This window comes from Paroedura picta, chromosome 12, assembly GCF_049243985.1.
Source record: "Paroedura picta isolate Pp20150507F chromosome 12, Ppicta_v3.0, whole genome shotgun sequence".
NCBI classification, from domain to species: Eukaryota; Metazoa; Chordata; class Lepidosauria; order Squamata; family Gekkonidae; genus Paroedura; species Paroedura picta.
This window is the reverse complement of record NC_135380.1, coordinates 38,070,121-38,087,688: the sequence shown is the minus strand read 5'-3', so window position 1 is coordinate 38,087,688 and position 17,568 is coordinate 38,070,121. Positions and strand designations below refer to the sequence as shown.

Genomic DNA, 17,568 nt, shown 5'->3' with positions numbered 1-17,568 from the left:
AGAATGGGACCTTCCATTTCAGTGTTTCTGAAGCAGTGCGCATGCACATGAAAGCTTACATCTTGAATCAAAGCTTTGTGGATCTTAAACGTGCCACTGGACTCAGGCTTTGTTCTGCTGCTTCAGACCAACACAGCTGAAGTGAAACTGCAGTAAGCCCGCTTTCGCTCAGATATCACTGGATCCAAAACAGACTCTATGATGCTGTAGATAAGATTTGTGAGGTCTTGTTCAAATACAGGGCCATCAGAACTTCATCTTGGGTATACCTAACCTTAAGACCTGGCAGATTCTCCGTAATATTGATTATTTGTATAACTGTAACCAGTTTTCAAATGAGTGAAAATTACTTTAAAAATAAATAAAATTGCTTTAAAAATAAATGTTGCAAAGCAGAGATTTTGCAGTTCTTAGTTGAGATACTGCCCTGATTTATACACCATATATTTGTTGCTTTGCAATTATGCAGCATTCTAGATCACTTAGAGTGCTACTTATAATGAGGTTTAGATCAAGGTTCTATGCAGCAACTATAACTCAAGTGGTATACAAGTGTGCATTGAATGAGATTCCATGGTGGTGTAGCTTTCATCTTCTTTTGACTTTCCCCCCATCCCATTTTAAAAACATTGGTATTTGTTAAACCACTGCTTATATGGCTCGTAAAAGATTTTGTTACTTGCAGTTTGTGAGGTCTCTTTAGTGCTTTTTCATTGTTCCGCCACAGAAGTTTGTGGGAACTAAAATAAACACCTGTTTTTCAAAAGGGAGATGATGAAAGGCGATGTCATATTGCGTATACAGCTTCCTCTGGTGAGCTTGACTTGACCCGTCATTCATGGCTCTTCTGCCTGTTTCAGTTGTTAAGCTCTGCTCCTGTTTTACAGGGTTGTTTTTATTGGATTATGTTGGGAGTCAGGAAACAGCCTAGTTGCATCATTTCTGGGAAATGTTGTGTCGTCCATCTTAGTTTCTGTGGTCTGTCTGTTTTCTCTGCTGGGAAAGGGAGGTAATGAAGGAAGCCCATTGCACTGGCAAGGAAGAATGGCACAGGGCCAGAGTATATTCTTTGCATGCAGAACATCTTAATGTTCAATTCCTGGAGTATTCGGTCAATCTTGGATAACAACATATTTGAATTGGTGCACAGAAAAGAACAAAAGGAATACAAAACCTGAACAGAGCAATATAATTCATTGCCTTGTCTTCAGAATGATGCTGTTGTTGACATAGCCCAAAATATTGTTGCCATTATCTTAACATGTGTGCTGATGGTTTCCCAACTAACACTGACTACCCAAGTAAGAGATCTTAGGGTCATAGCAGGTAGCTTATTCAAAATACAAAGCAAATGGTGAAGGTTTTCAGAAAATTTGCCCTATTTTGTGGTCAGATATGCAACTATGGCCTATGTGTTGATTAGTATTTTAACTTTTCTTGTAGTAATCTACAAAGGACATCTCCTGGTAATGGTGGAGAGCTATTTCTGTCTCTCATCATGGATAAGGCCAGCTGTGTTGATGTAATTCTGCATATCTTCATTGCCTCACAAACACTTGATCTTTCCTGATACAAGATCTGCTGAGACAGCTGGTTTCTGTCATCTGGACCAGTGGTCCATCGGGGAGTCATTTTCAATCAACAGGACACCTAATTATGACAGTTTTTCTAAGCATGACTTACATTTGCAATTCTGAAGCCAAGAGGCATCAAATATTTCAGGCACTGTCATCTATGATGGAATCCTAGTATTGAGAGAGCCAGTTTGGTGTAGTGGTTAGGAGTGCGGACTTCTAATCTGGCATGCTGGGTTTGATTCTGCGCTCCCCCACATGCAACCAGCTGGGTGACCTTGGGCTCACCACAGCACTGATAAAACTGTTCTGACTGAGCAGGAATATCAGAGCTCGTCCAGCCTCACCCACCTCACAGGGTGTCTGTGTGGGGAGAGGAAAGGGAAGGCGACCGTAAGCCGCTTTGAGACTCCTTTGGGTAGAGAAAGGCGGCATATAAGAACCAACTCTTCTTCGTCAGTAATATCAGGGCTCTCTCAGCCTCACCCACCTCACAGGGTGTCTGTTGTGGCGCCTCCTTTGGGTAGAGAAAAGCGGCATATAAGAACCAACGCTGCTTCTTCTTGAAGATTTTTCACCTAGGAGAATAATACTTTCACTCTGATTTCTGGCAAATCTTAATGTACCATACCTTGAGCAGTTTGTTTACCTGTGTGCTCTGCCTGTAGCCTTAAATATCCATGGACTTCATTTTTTGTGAAGAGTTTCCATCAAGTTTACAGCTGCCTTGGGCTTTCTCCTGTTTTATTTGAAAAGAGTTCCTTTTCACCAAGGCGGCCAAAGGCTCTCAGAGGGTGTCTTAGTCCTAATGGAGTGTAAGCTAGCAGAGCCATGTCATCAGCATACATTAATAAAGGAATTTGTCTGGCCACTGATGGAGAAAAATAACAAGCACTGGATAGCTCAGAAACGACACCATTAATGTAAAAGCTGAAAAGGCAGGGGAGATGGTCTTTAGTCTCACAACCTCTTTGCTTCCCATCTCTTTGCTTTTGGGCTTCTTTAGTTTCTATCACTGATGGATGCATTTGGCCCAGCTGCCTTCATTTAATAGGCGGACTGCCTGTTTTCCTGTGAGTACCACCGGATAGCTTTACATAATTTGTCCATAGCGCTAGAGTGTGGCTTCTACTGCTACTTGGATTAATATTTAATGTTTGTTCCGCATTGTTCATGTCCCAGGCACTGTACGGAAAGCAGAAGAAATGTGCTCCTTGCCTGGAGGGTTTATAGTCTGCGGTAACCATATAAAATAGGAAAAGGGTGGTGGTGGCTGAGGCTCGGCGCTGACTGAAAAGCAGGAGTGATATGAAGGAGAGTCAGCCGTGTTGGAGTCGGGAACATAATGGCAACATTGCTAGGAAGTGCCTCGTAAAAGAACAATTGGGGAGGAGAGTTAGAAGGAATTAAGAAGACAAGCACAGTTTGATACAGGCATCCATAATGCTCCTACTCCAGAGCCTGACAGGCTGCTATCAAGAAATAGGAAGATAATTGTTCTGTCGGAGGAAAATCCATTCTCCTTCGTAAGGATCTCTCGTGGCTCCCACCCTTGCTGAAGCAGAATGTGGTGGCTTTCCCTCTTTGTGTGTCATCACCTACTGGTTGGCTCCCCTGCCCTTCTCATGATCACCAAGCAGGGCTCTTAGGGCAACATTGCCCACAGCCAAGGCACATGGGAAGGAGTCGAATCAGCCATGTAATGTGCGTGTATATAAAGTGTGATTAAACCGAGATGTTTTGCCGTTGCTATTCTCTGCATAGTCTTCCTGGTAATCTCCCATTTAAGTCCCAACTCTGCTTAGCATTCAAGATCTGCGCAGAGCAGGCTGTATGATATTATTCCACATCCCCAGTCCTATATTTTAAGCAAATGCAAGCTTTATTCTATTAGCATAACGCTAGAAAATATTCAGACTACAGAACTATGATGCAGACTAATATAAAAGAAATAAACAGCAAAAGACTGTGAAACTAAGTTGGGATTTGCATTACCTGAACATCTTCCTTCCCAAAGCAAAATTCAAACATGGGTATGCATGTCTGTGGGGCTGGTTTTCCCTCCCCCCAAGAGCGCAGTGGTCAAGCAAGCAAAATTTAATGACGATCCCTGGCCCTAAAGAGATAAAGTTGGCCTCAACCCTGGCAGAACGCCCTGCCTAATGACATCAGAGCCCCATTGTCCAGCCTGTAGTTGAGTCCTGAGGACTGCCGCTAATATCTGCTGGCCTCTCTGCCAGAACCGACCCATTTGCCATCTACAGTGCTGTTTCCCATCCCCTAGAAATAGGAGATGCTCAGACGGAATGAGCACCATCTATTTTAAATTATTCTAATTCTAATTTTAAATGTGGAAAAATCAATCTGTGGCACACATGGGTTAAAACACTAACATTTCAAACCCTATCAGGTTGCCTAATTAGCAAAGAAGGGATTCCAGTAACTGCTTGGGGGTAGTCAACCTGTGGTCCTCCAGAAGTCCATGGACTACAATTCCCATGAGCCCCTGCCAGCATGTGCTGGCAGGGGCTCATGGGAATTGTAGTCCATGGACATCTGGAGGACCACAGGTTGACTGCCCCTTTTATAGCTAACGGTCCAGAGTTGCCCCCTTGAGGATTTTTTTTAAGCTTCAAAATTAGTTCAATCACGGCTACAATTTAAGGCTCTCCGATTTGCTTAAAAAAAAAAAAAACCCGCAATGCCTTGAAGTTTATATGTATAGATACTGCTCATCTTCTTTTTCTTTTTACTATTATTGAAAAGCTCTTTTGACCAGAGATCTGAACTTAAAGAAATCAATACAATAAAATTGAACGAAGTACATGACAGAACAAAATGTTACAATGCTTACATATAGTTTTCACAGAAAGCATTAACAAATTAAAACCCATCTGGCTAGCACCTTAGAGAAGCCACTAGTGCCAGCAATTTGGCAACAGCCTGAGCTCGAGCTGGATCGGTATCACTGAACAGAAAGCAGACCACCCAGAATTCGGCATCCAGCTGCTATTGGGTCACGACAAGCAAGAACTAGAGAGCACTTTGTTGATTGCAAAACAGGGTTGCACCAGATTTGTAACAGTGGGAACAATTAAAAATAGGGTTTTAGGGTTTTAGCAAAGCAGACCTTCATTTCTGCTCTCCTAGGCCCATTATGCACGGTCCATAATGCCCGCGTTGGCGACAGCAGTGCTTCGGGGAAAATCACCGATAACGCTTGCTGTTATCACCAGCGCAGATGCCTTCCGGCCCAGGAAGGCCCGCATTAAGCAAACGCTGGATATTCCGTAGCTTCCTGGGTAAGCCGGGGCTGTGGTGGGCCAGCGCTGTGCATAATCGCCAGTGCCAGGCCTGTTGGCCCGCCCAGCCCTGACCCTACCGTGTCCCTGTAGGGACACCGCACGCCCCTGAGGGCTCCGCAGAGCCCCGGAGCTTGCAGGGGCCAACCCCTGCCCCCACCTGGTCATGCCTGCCCCCCCTCCCCACCTGGGCCGTTCAAACCTCCCCACCACCGCTTTGGCTTACCTCCTGGCTCTGGGATTCAGCGCACGCGCACACACTACACCAGGGCAGCCCAGCATTCCCCGCCCCCGTGCATACACGGGGAATGGTGGGGCATCCTGCCCCGCTGCAACGACACAGTAGCAGCGCGCAGTAGCTGCTGCCATGCATAAAAGGCCTCTATGGTGCTGGGGCTTCCACTCTCCTTCCTTTGTTTTTTAATTCAAGAAGTTTGTATTTGTAAACATCACAAACAGAGAGACACCCCCCCCCCCCAAACAGCATTTAGACAGCATATTGGGTTGAGGCCATGGCTTAGCAGTGGACCATCTGCTTGACATGCAAAAGGTCCTACATTCAATCCCTGGGATCTCCAGCAAGGATTTGGTCATAGATGATGTGAAAGCTCTTGGCTTGATACCCTGGAGAGCTACTGCCAGGATGAATAGACAGTACTGACCTTGATAGATCAATGGTCTAATTCAGTATAAGGCAGCTTCTTGTTTTGGGTCACCATAGCAACTGAAAATGGCACCCAACATTGCTGCCGCAGCCATCACCAGCAGGGGGAGGGGGAGAGGCGTAGAGCCAGGGTTGAGGGAGGGGCAGAGGAAGCAGAAGTCAATGGGGAATATTTCTTTTCTTTCCCCCTCCCATGGTCAGGTGGGTGGTGGTCTTTTCTAGGCTTACTGTTGACTATAAAGTGAACTTTCAAGGTAACAACTCTGGGAAAATGTACACCCAATGGTCTAAAACTCTACTGAAGTCAAAAGCTCATGTTTCTTATCTGCTCAGTGGCAGATGGATCCTGATCTACAGGAATTCAGCCCCTCTCGTACCCCCAGCCCAGATTTTCCATCTTGCCCTAGAGTACAGATTTTGCAGCTCTGACTGTCATAAGTTTAAGCTGGTGGAACAGATATGGACAGGCAAAGCAGACCCTATGTAGAATGTGCATTCCTTTGCATGGGGCTTAACTCACCTGTCCATCAGACTTATCTGTTTCCCCTCCTCCCTTCACAAAAGACCTTTTCCACAGCTGGCTGCGTCCCTTGCTGCTGTTTCCTTGACAAGGTTAAACCATTATTCCAAATCCCTTTGCTCAGCATCCTGCTAATGATTCTATCGACATATCCAAGACACAGGCATTGCCACTCGAATCTCCAACGAGGACAGTTGGTGGCCCAAGGCACTCATTATCCACACAGTAACAACACACACACACAAGTTCCTGCCAAACAGCCCTATCTGAATACTTCAGGAGGGCAGGGGAATAAATTTTCTGTTAACTATGTTTTACTTTGTTTGATGTGCATTGGGAATTTGGTTCAGCTTGAAACCTGTACTACTCCTTCCCAAGTCCTTCATTTATATAATCTAAATGCTGCATATTTCTTGCACTTATCCATTTTGGGAGTCCTCCTGGAACGTCTAAGACTGGGGTAGTCAAACTGTGGCCCTCCAGATATCCATGGACTACAATTCCCATGAGCCCCTGCCAGCATTCGCTGGCAGGGACTCGTGAGAATTGTAGTCCATGGGCATCTGGAGGGCCGCAGCTTGACTTCCCCTGTTCTAAGACTTGCTGAAAGGGCTGGCCACAGAGAAACAAGAATACTTGCAGCACATTTAGAAGCATTGTCCTCTTCGGTCAGCCTGCCGGTTGGAATAAAACATTTCCATACTTGGATCCCTGGAGCCTTTGACACAGGGCAGTAGAAGCCCAGCATAACCTTTGACTTGCCCTCCAGATCCATCAAATGAAATCTGCTTGATTCACATTCCATGAAAAGATTTTTGAAAGCCACAGGACTGTTGGGATCACAGGTCCCCTCCCTTCCTGCATGTGCCAAGAGCGAAGGCTCAAGACTTCAATCTAATGTTCAAATGCCGGCACTTCAACAACAGAACTTTGTTTCTTGTCAATTATTAGGATCAACGGTTGCTACAAACCTACCTCTGTTTTTTTTTATGCATCTGGGCATTACAACGAATCAGAGCTGACTTGAAGCTTTCTGTTTTCAGCCTTGGCACACCATGTCAGGAGAGGGAACACTCGACCCACACACAAGATCAGTTTCACACCCTTAGAATAGAATATTTAATTTCTATGCCGTCTCTCCCTGTGTGGGCTCTGGGCGGTTCGCACAATAAAACACATTCATTGAAAGCAGTTACTATACTAAAATTACAATAAGATACAATTTTAAAACCTCATCCCTATCCCCCACCCCGTTGGCACCCTCCGTCGGCTACCCCAGACTGGGGATGACAGCAATAAATAACAAGTAGGGGGAGCCAAGAAGGAGGACTATGGAAGAAGGCCCATAAAAACTTGGAACTGCTCTGGTTTCAACCATAGGCCTAGTAGAAGAGGTCCTGTGGAAATTTGACTGCTCTCTCTCTCAAGGCCAGATGTCAACTGGCAGCTCATTCCTCCAGGCTGGATCCAGGGCCAAAAAGGCGAGACCAGGCACACTTCTTTGGGGCTAGGGGTCACTAGCAGATTGGTGTTTACAGAGCATAATGCCCTCCGAGGGACATATTGGGAGAGGTGGACCTTCACATATGCAAAGAGGGCCCAGATCACGTAGGGTCTTAAAGATCAATATCAGGACCTTGAAACTGATACAAAACTTCAGGGGCAGCCAATGCAGCTGTTGGAGGGCAGGATGTATATGAGCCCCCCATGGAGTCTCTGTGAGGATTGGTGCGGCTGTTTTTTGTACCAGCTGTAATTTACGAATCGAAGCCATACTCTCATGGACAGAATTGTGCCCTGTGGTGACTGTTCTTCCCTGATAGCTACCGTCTTTCCCTGACCTTGAAGTAAGGCAAGCCAACCACTCTATCCTCGCATCAGTGAGGAGGCAAGCCAGAAGTCGTGGTTGACTGTGTCAAACACTGTCCTGAAATCTAATTACACCAGCAGTGCTGACCCACCTCAGCCCAATTTCCTCTCGAGGTCATCTGTGAAGGCAGTTAAAGCAGTCTCCACCCCTCTCTGGAAGCTGGACTGGAATGGGTCCCACCTCATGGCCTTGCCAGAAGCCGGACTGGAATGAACAAACCCTACCTTGTTGATGGCATCTGAATGTCACCTTACTTATTTTTTCTCCAACAGTGCAAGCCTTGTGGCCAAAGGCAATGGTGATGATGGGTGGGAAGGGCTTGAGGGTAGCAGGTGATGATCACCGAGGCTGGAGGCCACCAGTGCTTCACTCAGCTGCCACTCAAAGGGATGTCTGCTGTCTGCAGAGATGGCTCCACCTGGGAATGAAGACAGGAGGGCGGTTTCTGCTCCCTGAAGAGACAGTAACACTTTGTGCATGCAGCTGGCAACTCCCCATGCCTGCCAGAGACCACTAGCAGGGCCATGGTGACCTTCACGGTACACCACTGAGCATTAGTTTGAGACTGCTTGGCACTGGGGGCAGGGCGGAAGGAGCTTTGATTGATGACATCCTTTGATTGATGACATCAAGGTCCAGAAGACATTCCAACTTTGTGCTCCAGCTTATCACAAGCAGACTCAAGTAGGCGCTCTGTTGTGGAAGTAGGAAGGGAACTGCTGTGCAAGCAAAATGCTCAGGTATGCTGGCATTTGGCACATGTGCTGCTGCTCTGCTAAACACAAATTCCTGCTCGATTCTTTACTTGTATTCACCGACCAGACTGATAATAGATTAACATTTTACTTGGCTTTAGATCCATACTAGGGACAGGGAGGAGGAAACAGAGTCTCAGCTCTTGTTCTCTCTTCTTCTCCAAACTTGCATCCCTCAAAGCCTCTGAGAAGGCTGGAGATAGTCCAGGTGAGGTGCAGATATAGAAATGACAGATCTTGAATGGTGGTGGAGGTGTCTCCCAGATTTCATTTAAAGAGGGCTATGTTGTTGAAGTACCAGGCAATGAAGCATAAGAACAGGAGGCCAAGTCAGTGTGGTGTGATGCTTAGAATGCTGCAGTAGGATGTGGGAGATCCAGGTTCCAATCCCCATGCTGCTATGGAAGCTTACTGAGTGATCTTGGCCCAGTCACTTTCTTTCAGCCTAATCTATCTCACAGGGATTGTTGTTTCAGAGCCAAAATGGAGGAGGGGAGGAAAGCAGGGTGTTGGAATAGACAATGTCTGGTGTACGAAGTTAAGAGAAAAAGACTCTGAAGGGGGCAGCAAGAAGACTGTTAGATAGGTCAGAGAGTTCAGGACCTTTCTACCTTTTAAGTGTGCTTTTTGTCTGGCCCTAGATTGCTAATCTCAGGGCAATTTCCTGCTTCTTCTCAGAAACTTCTCAGTCTCTTCTCCTTTAGGTAGCCATGTAGGCAGATGCTATCCTATCTCTGCACTATCACAGTTGTCCTTCCATAAATAAACCTTTTTTCCTCCTTTAACCTAAAATACAGCGTGTGAATATCTATGACTTATTTACCCAGCTAACCCAGGGCACCAATGAAGTGTAAAACAAATACATAGAGCAGGGCCCTCCAAAGGGATGAGTGACTTGTGAGTGTGACATTGCCATGCCAAAAACCGAATACTTATTCCTTTTCTTGTAGAGATGTCAGGAACAGTGGCTGACATTTCCTTGGTGCACTGGAAGCAGCAGTGGTTGGAGAATGGCACCCTCTATTTCCACGTTTCCATGAGCAGTGCTGAGCAGCTTTCCCAGGCTACGCCCCCCACCCTCCAGGAACCTTCAGAGATTGTAGAGGAGCAGTTGCACATCCTTCACATCTCCGTTATGGTGAGTGTCGTTTCCTTCTCTTCCCAACCCCAAATGCATTAAGTGGCAGTTCTTCTGCACGTCAGCCCAAAGGTATCCCTTTCTTTTTTTCTCTGTCCCTTCCTGTCCCAGTCCGTTCAAACCTTTTGTACAAAACAGCCTTCATTTTGATGGGATTTGGAAAGTGGGTTGGTTTTGAACATGTGTGGGTGTAATCTCCACAGCTCTTCAAGGTGCATAGAGAGCAGTGGTTCTCAACCTGGGGGTCGGGACCCCTTTGGGGGTTGAATGACCCTTTCACAGGGGTCACGACAGGGCAAGCAGCTTGGTGGTGGTGGGGGGTGCCATCCACACATCAGCCTTGCGGGGTAGATCAGGATAGAGCATTTGTCTGTCTGGAGCAGCGGAAAAGAGTGAGATTGGCATGGTGGGACAAGAGGCAGAACTGAACTGAGAAACCCTGGGGAAAAAAACCCACTTTATATACAATCATGAGCAATGGATCTTGACGCCATTGGTCAGTTTTGATATAGTTTCTGTGAAAGAACACGTGCATGATTTTAAGATATGGGGTCACCACAACGTGAGGAACTGTATTAAAGGGTTGCGGCATCAGGAAGGTTGAGAACCACTGATATGGAGAGAGATTCTGCCCTTCAGCTCAGAGTTTGGCATGGCCTACGTTCCTTTAATTGTTTGTCAGAAGTATCGTGGAGGGATTTGGAGTGATGTGGTCTCCAGGGCAAGGGTGAAGGCTGGAATAAAGGGACCACTTCAGCATCCCTTTGACGTCGCTGTGTCTCATGTTTCTGACTCAGTAGATGGAAGACATCAGTTCTCAGCGCTATGAAAAGAACATTTCTGTCTCCCGCTGCATTCAGTCAGAAAAAGACAAGACAATGGGACTTCTGATGTCTTGATGCTTTTAAGAAGTTTGATTCTTACCTATCGAGCATGTGTCAGCGTGTGGAGTGATTGTCTTCTTCTTCTTCTTTTTTTTGGAGGGGGGCATTTACTCTGTGGGGGAAAACACACACACAGAAATCCGTCATTATGAGAGAAGCTTTATCACTTCAAAGCCTTGTGGCATTACCGCTATTTTTAAGCTGCTGCTTGCTGCTGTGGAAACTTTCTGGATTTGAGTGGAGAGGTTTCCAAAGTAGGCTCTGACTGGTGTTCATCAAAGAGGAGAGAACAGGGGGAAGAAGCAAGTGATGCCTGAATTACAGTCAGGTAATTATGGGTAGATTTGCCTGTCTTTTTCAGGTAACAGTAATTTATTCCCACATTAACCGCAGTAGTAAAGTGCCTGTGTACTATTTGTGCAGCCACTTTAGGGTGTGAGTGTGTTAAGTGATTGCTGTTGTTCTTTGCTTTCCCTCTAGCAGGGAAAGCAGGTTGTGGCTGCATCATATCTCCGTGCGCTGAGTCGGGGCTGTGGCTCAGTGGTGGAGCACTTATGCCTACATATATGTACAGAAGCCCCCAGCTCTGTCGTTGAGATCTCTGGCGAAACCGTCTTGAATAGCAGCGGTTGAGAAACTCCTTTCTCTGCCTGAGATCCTGGAGAGCTGCCAGTTGGAGTAGGTGATTTGAATTTGCTCGTGTGTGGGCAATGATGCTTCCTTTGAAGGATATTTTGTCAGGAAGCTCTTCCAGCTTCTGGAAGATACTTGATGCTGGCCCCATTAAGTATTCAAGAAAACTGCCATCAGATATAGTCCCTGTTCTGGTGTCAGTAGCCACAGGAAATTTTTTGCATCTGTTATCATCGGAGCATTTTAAAAAGAAAAATAGACTGGAAACATTTCCTGGCTAAGGAATCCTGGGAATTGTGGTTTTATGGGTGTACCACATTACTTATGCCCATCTACCCATGGAAGATCCAAAGTGACTGACATGGTTCTATTGTTTTCGTTTTGTCCTCACTACGATCCCGTCACTCAGATGATTCCACGACAGATTGGGGATTTGAACTCGGGTCTCCCAGCTCTTAATCTAAGGCTAGCCGTTACCCCACAGTGACTCTTTTGACTACAGTGGCCAGTGTTTCTGGGGATAGGGTGGTTCACGAAAGCTTCCCAACTATATGGCCATCATTTGTTGGGTGTTTTTTCTTTCTTTAATGTGCAAAAGCAGTAAGGGCTATGATGCTGCCATCCCACGTTTTGTGGGCAATGAATTAAGTTAAGGCATCAAAACTATTCATTGACTTTAGTGCCTGCGTTTCGTAAACTGCCCTACAGATGAACCTGCCTCACACTGAATCAGGCAAAGGCAATGAAGGTCTGTGTGGTCTTCTTTGATGGGCAGTGGCTCTCCAGGGTATCAAGTGGAGGTCTTTCACATCATCTGTTGCCTAGTCTTTGTAGTCACTGGTGATCCTGGGGTTCGAACTTGGGAACTTCTGCATGCAAAGCAGAGGCTCTTCCACTGAGTCACAGACACTCCCCTTCAAAGCTCTTTCATTCACTCAGTCATGCTGGTATCCTGGGCTCCACTGGCACCCTGGTCCCAAGCAAACCCACTCCCCAACTTGGGATGAGCAGTTCATTCCCTGCATGATGCATCTGGTCCCTGCTACAAGCAGGCCCATAGCTAGGACATATTGTAAGGAAGGGTACAACGTATTGAGTTAAGTTGCAATGGTGGCAGGGGAGGATCAATGCAAAATCACCAGAACCTGAATACAGGTAACCAAATGGAATTATTGTTAATTACTAGTAGCAAAGCCCATTTTAAAAATGGGCTGTGAAAGGGGTAGGGGAAGGTCCTTGCCATCTGCGAGCCCTTCTGCGAGCTGGCGACAGGGCTTTGCAGCCCAAGGGAGGCTGGAAAGACTCCCCCTCCTGGCTCCTACCCATCGGCAGCATCTCTGTGGCCCAGCTTCCCATTCAGAGGCAAAGCCCTGTCTGGAGGCAGCAGCACTGCTAGCAGGCAAGGAGGGAGGGTGGGAGCTGGAGGGGGAGAGCCAATCAGGTTGGACCTGGATGGACAGGGCCGCGGACAGTCTCCTCCCAGGAGGCTGTTTCCCAAATATAAGGAAGCAACATAGTGTTAATGATGTTAAAGATCAGTTAAAATATCATTTTTCAAATTTTTAAAATTAGTGCCCGGTACTGCTCCTTCATTCTTTGCATCCATTGGGAAGAATTTAAATCGTGAGGTGGCATCCAAAGATACTTTTCTCTTCAGTGCCTCCTCGGTCATGCAGGAGGGTGAGACAAGGCTTGAGTGAGACCGTAACAGAAATAAGTGGGGAGTGGGGAAGGACTTGATTCTCCCAGAAGGTAATTATTGGCACCGTTGAAGGGCGATTCTTTGTGTGTGTGTGTGTGGGCAGGCTTTGTAATTTGACTGTTTTATCGAGTGCAGTGAAATAGGGATTATGTTTATTATCAAGGTACGGTTGCATTTGGTGGCATCGGGGATCGTGTGCTTCAAACAATTGTAGTGATTTAATGAACACATTAAGGCATTTAAAGCACCCCCACTTGCTCCTGAAATAGCTTAATTTATTTCCAGCCTTTCTCCTTTCATTAACAGAGTCCTACTGGGAGGGAAAAAATATTTTGAGTGGGGGTGGGGACACAGCTGGAGGAGAGCTTTCCTCTGTTTCCCACCCTGCCCTTTAAGTGGTCTCCCACCACTTTATGGGATAATTGGCACACGTACCTGTTGCCTTTGCATTCAGTTTGTCTTGTAAACTTCTGTCCCTACAATAGTTCCCTCCCGGCCCCTGCCTGGTGGAACGAGCTCCCTGAAAACATCAGGGCCCTAATGGAACTATCACAGTTCCGTAGCGCCAGCAGGATGAAGCTCTTCCGCCAAGCTTACGGATGAGGCTTATTCAGACAAGTAAGTCTACCAACATAAAGGGCCTCCCCACATAGCAAATCTGATAGCTCACGCTGTCTATCCTGAACGAAGATCAATGAAGATATCACCAACTGCCCGGTTGTTTTTAACTGTTAATGGTTTTAAAATGTTTCATATTGTATTGTATTTATCATACGATGTGAACCTCTCTGAGATAGCAAGCCTGATGGGGGCAGTCTACAAATGTAACAAATAAATAAAATAATGAACAGGTCTGCTCACTATGAGCTTCAAGGGGTTATGGACTGCAATGGTTACGTTAGAAGTAGAGGTGTTTTTGTTAGACGATGCAGTTCTGTTTGGAACCAGTAACGTTATTTCATGGCTTTATCAGTGGTTCTCCACCTGGGGGGTCAAATGACCCTTTCATAGGAGTTGTGGCAGGGCAAGCAGCTTGGCTGGGGGGGGGGCGGGTCATCTACATCAGGAGTAGTCAACCTGTGGTCCTCCAGATGTTCATGGACTACAATTTCCATGAGCCCCTGCCAGCAACGCTGGCAGGGGCTCATGGGAATTGTAGTCCATGAACATCTGGAGGACCACAAGTTGACTACCTCTGATCTACATAACAGCCTTGCGGGATAGATCGAGCGTTCGTCTGTCTGGAGCAGCAGAAAAGAGCAAGATCTGCATGGTGGGACAAGAGACAGAACTGAACTAAGAAACCCCAGAAGAAAAAAAATTATATACAATCATGAACAATGGATCTTCAAGCCTTTGGTCAGTTTCAGTTTAATTTCTGTTAAAGAACACTTGCATGATTTTATGGTTGGAGGTCACCACAACACGAGGAACTGTATTAAAGGATCACGGCATTAGGAAGGTTGAAAACCACTGTTTTAAGTGATCTCTTGATGACCCTTGGGATGTAACCCTAAATTAATCTGACAAAAAATTATTAGTCAGCCAGTTATTACTCTGTACCTTGTTCTTCTTGCAAATAGTGCAGATGGAATACAGCCCCGTCCCACTCCACAACTTTTATTACAGAGACAGCCCTGCAAGGCAGGCTCAACTGACAGGGATTGCCCCAAAATTCCCTGGAAAAAGGGATTCAGATTCCTGAAAAGAAACCCATCTTCCTTATCTCAGCCCTGACTCTCAAAATAACAGGTAATAAAGAAGATTCAGAAGCAGCATGTGGGTTGATTAAGCCAAGTTGGCGTAGTCCATCTGGTAAGGATGTTGTTTCGGAAGTCTACAGATGAATGGAACCACTGGAACAAGATAAGAGAGCCAGTTTGGTGTAGTGGTTAGGAGTGTGGACTTCTAATCTGGTGAAGCCAGGTTCGATTCTGCACTCCCCCACATGCAGCCAGCTGGGTGACCTTGGGCTCGCCACAGCACTGATAAAACTGTTCTGACCAAGCAGCGATATCAGCCTCTCTCAGCCTCACCCACCTCACAGGGGGTCTGTTGAGGGAAGAGGAAAGGGAAGGCAATTATAAGCTCCTTTCAGACTCCTCCGGGCAGAGAAAAGCGGCATATAAGAACCAACTCTAGTGCGTTACAAGCAGTGTTGTGTGAGCTGCCTTAGAATGCAAGTTCATGCATTGGCCTATTCTCAGGAAACAGCAACTCTATTAGAAAGTTCAAAAATAAAGAGCAGATGTTCCTGGGCCCCAGCATTTGCTTCTTCATGCTCCTTCCTTTCAGGAGCATCTTTTAATAACAAAATTAATACTTGCTTTGTGTCTCCCCAGCAGTGTTTGTTCCCTAATCTCTCCCCAATGAGACGTAACATTAATTACTACATTTAAAGGAAGTTTCTTCTCTATTACTGTCACCACCCCTTCTCCTCCTGCCTTGAACATCTGAAATTAGTTTTCTCTGTGAGTGCATGTGTGGGAATGGGGGGAAGAATATGCAAATGCCAGATTTTTATTTATTTGGGTTCTTACAACATGTACAACGTCAAGCACAAAAGAATCAATATTTCTGTCATGACGCCTGCTGTCATCTGTCCCCCCTGCCCTCCCCTCCTCATAATCTTAGCTGTCATTTGGGTTTTAATTGTGTTGTTCCCTCTTGTGTGTGGAAGTAAATCTTATCTGTTTTGGATTAAAATTCAATGAAGGTCACAGCGGCTTGAAAATTTACCAGGCTGCTGCAATTAATGTTCATTTGGCTTTGATAAATTGGAATGTTTCCCCACAATAGGAGTGGAGTGGATTTCAGAAGCCATAATTCTTCCATTAACTCAATGATTTCCCTTGCATGATGGAGCAACCTGTCACGGCTGTGTTTGTCATCTGTCACTTCAAGGTTCTGGGCATATGCCTGATATGATTTATTATGATTATTTGGGCTGCTTGTGTCAAAACATTTAAAACCACTAATTATTCTTTCCCCTGTAAAGTGCTGAATTAAACAAAACATGTGATGTATCCCTCCCTCGGCTTCGCTTATTCCCCTGCTTAATTATCGTTTGCGGTCATTATACATTCTTGCTAAGGGCTTCTCCTTACTTGTTTTGTTTCTGAGATGTGGCTGGTTGAGGGTTATTTAGAGGGCTTCCTGCAAGTCTCCTATCCAACTAGGTGATGGTGGGGGAAACTGGTTTGATCTCTGGGTTTGTCTTCCAGGCAGACATCTCTTGGTGCTTTGCTCCAGAGTCAGATCGCCCGATGGCTGAAGTACGAAGCTGTGCTGTTGCCTTTATTGAGAGAGCTAGCTTCCCTTCCTTCCCACGCCTTCCTCCCCTCTGGAAAAGAGGGAAGACATGAAGATTCTTGTGTGGAGTTTTAACCAAGGCTGTCCTAAATAAGCCCTAGCCTGCAATGCCTAGGCTTTCCTGATCTCACCAGGACCCATTCCGCACACGTAGGATAATGCACTTTCATTGTGCTTTGGCAGCTGGATTTTTCTGTGGGGAACAAGAAAATCTACTTCTAAAGTGCATTGAAAGTGCATTATCTATTATGTGCAGAATAGGCCCTGTCTCAAAAATTAAGCATGGATGGTAAGTTTGGACTTGGATGGCAGACCAACCGTGAAGCTCAGAGTTGACTATAGAGGCGGGCAGTGGCCAAACACCTCTGTAGATCTCTTGCCCTGAAATACTTGTAGGGTTGCAATAAGTCTGCCGTGACTTGAATGACATTTTCCACCACAATCCTAAGTAAACGAATTCTCTTCCAATTATTGTGCTCTCAGAACCTATTTTGCTATTAATGAAACATGTGCTACTGTGTGCATTCTGCATTCACTTGCTACGTTTGCATATTTCTTTCCCTTTGAATTGATTTTATTACATTGATTTAGAGTTAAGATACACACTAACTGTTTTGGGGCAGTGTTTCTCAAAGTTTTTAAGATTGAGGTGGTGCTGGTAGGGTGAGGAGGTTAATTGTAGTGCCCTCTCTGTATCCTCCCTACATGAATGAGGATCCCTGCTCATATTTGGGTGCATGCAGCCTGCCCCCCCCCCCCTGAGGATATGCAGGTTGAGATAACAACCACAACATCAGCATAACAAAAGGAATAATCTCTGACCCCTTTCTAAAGCTACATGCAGGGAAACCTCACAAAAACAAAAGCAGCTGCTCTCTTTGATCTCCCTTCTTTCCAGATCACTCCCACAAATTGAAACTTGATCATTGAGGCTTCTCTGCCTAGTGCCAGTCAGTCCCACTCCAGTTAACCCCACAGGAGAGAGAGCTGTCAATTTCATGCTCGGCTTACGGGCTCCCGAGAAGAATCTGGCTAGGGTAACCGGGTGTTGCATTTTGGGGCTGACCTAGTACAACTGCTCTTATGCTCATCTTAGTGGGTGGGGATAGAGGGATGAGCCTGGTTCCTCCTACCAACTTCCAGTCCCGGTTCCTTAGTGGAAGTCTGCCCCACAAATTGAGAACCACTGCAACGAACACATCAGGAGTGCCAGT

General features: G+C 45.9%; 1 protein-coding gene across 5 annotated transcripts in view; it reads left to right on the top strand.

The window, feature by feature from the left end:
• The window catches only part of ASTN2 (astrotactin 2), a 754,634-nt gene that overhangs the window by 123,108 nt on the left and 613,958 nt on the right, over positions 1–17,568 (top strand). For all 5 annotated transcript variants that reach the window (XM_077305065.1, XM_077305063.1, XM_077305067.1 and 2 more), the window contains exon 2: positions 9,636–9,823. In XM_077305065.1, coding sequence (XP_077161180.1) covers positions 9,636–9,823 — 188 coding nt within the window. The remainder of the gene's footprint in view (positions 1–9,635; positions 9,824–17,568) is intronic.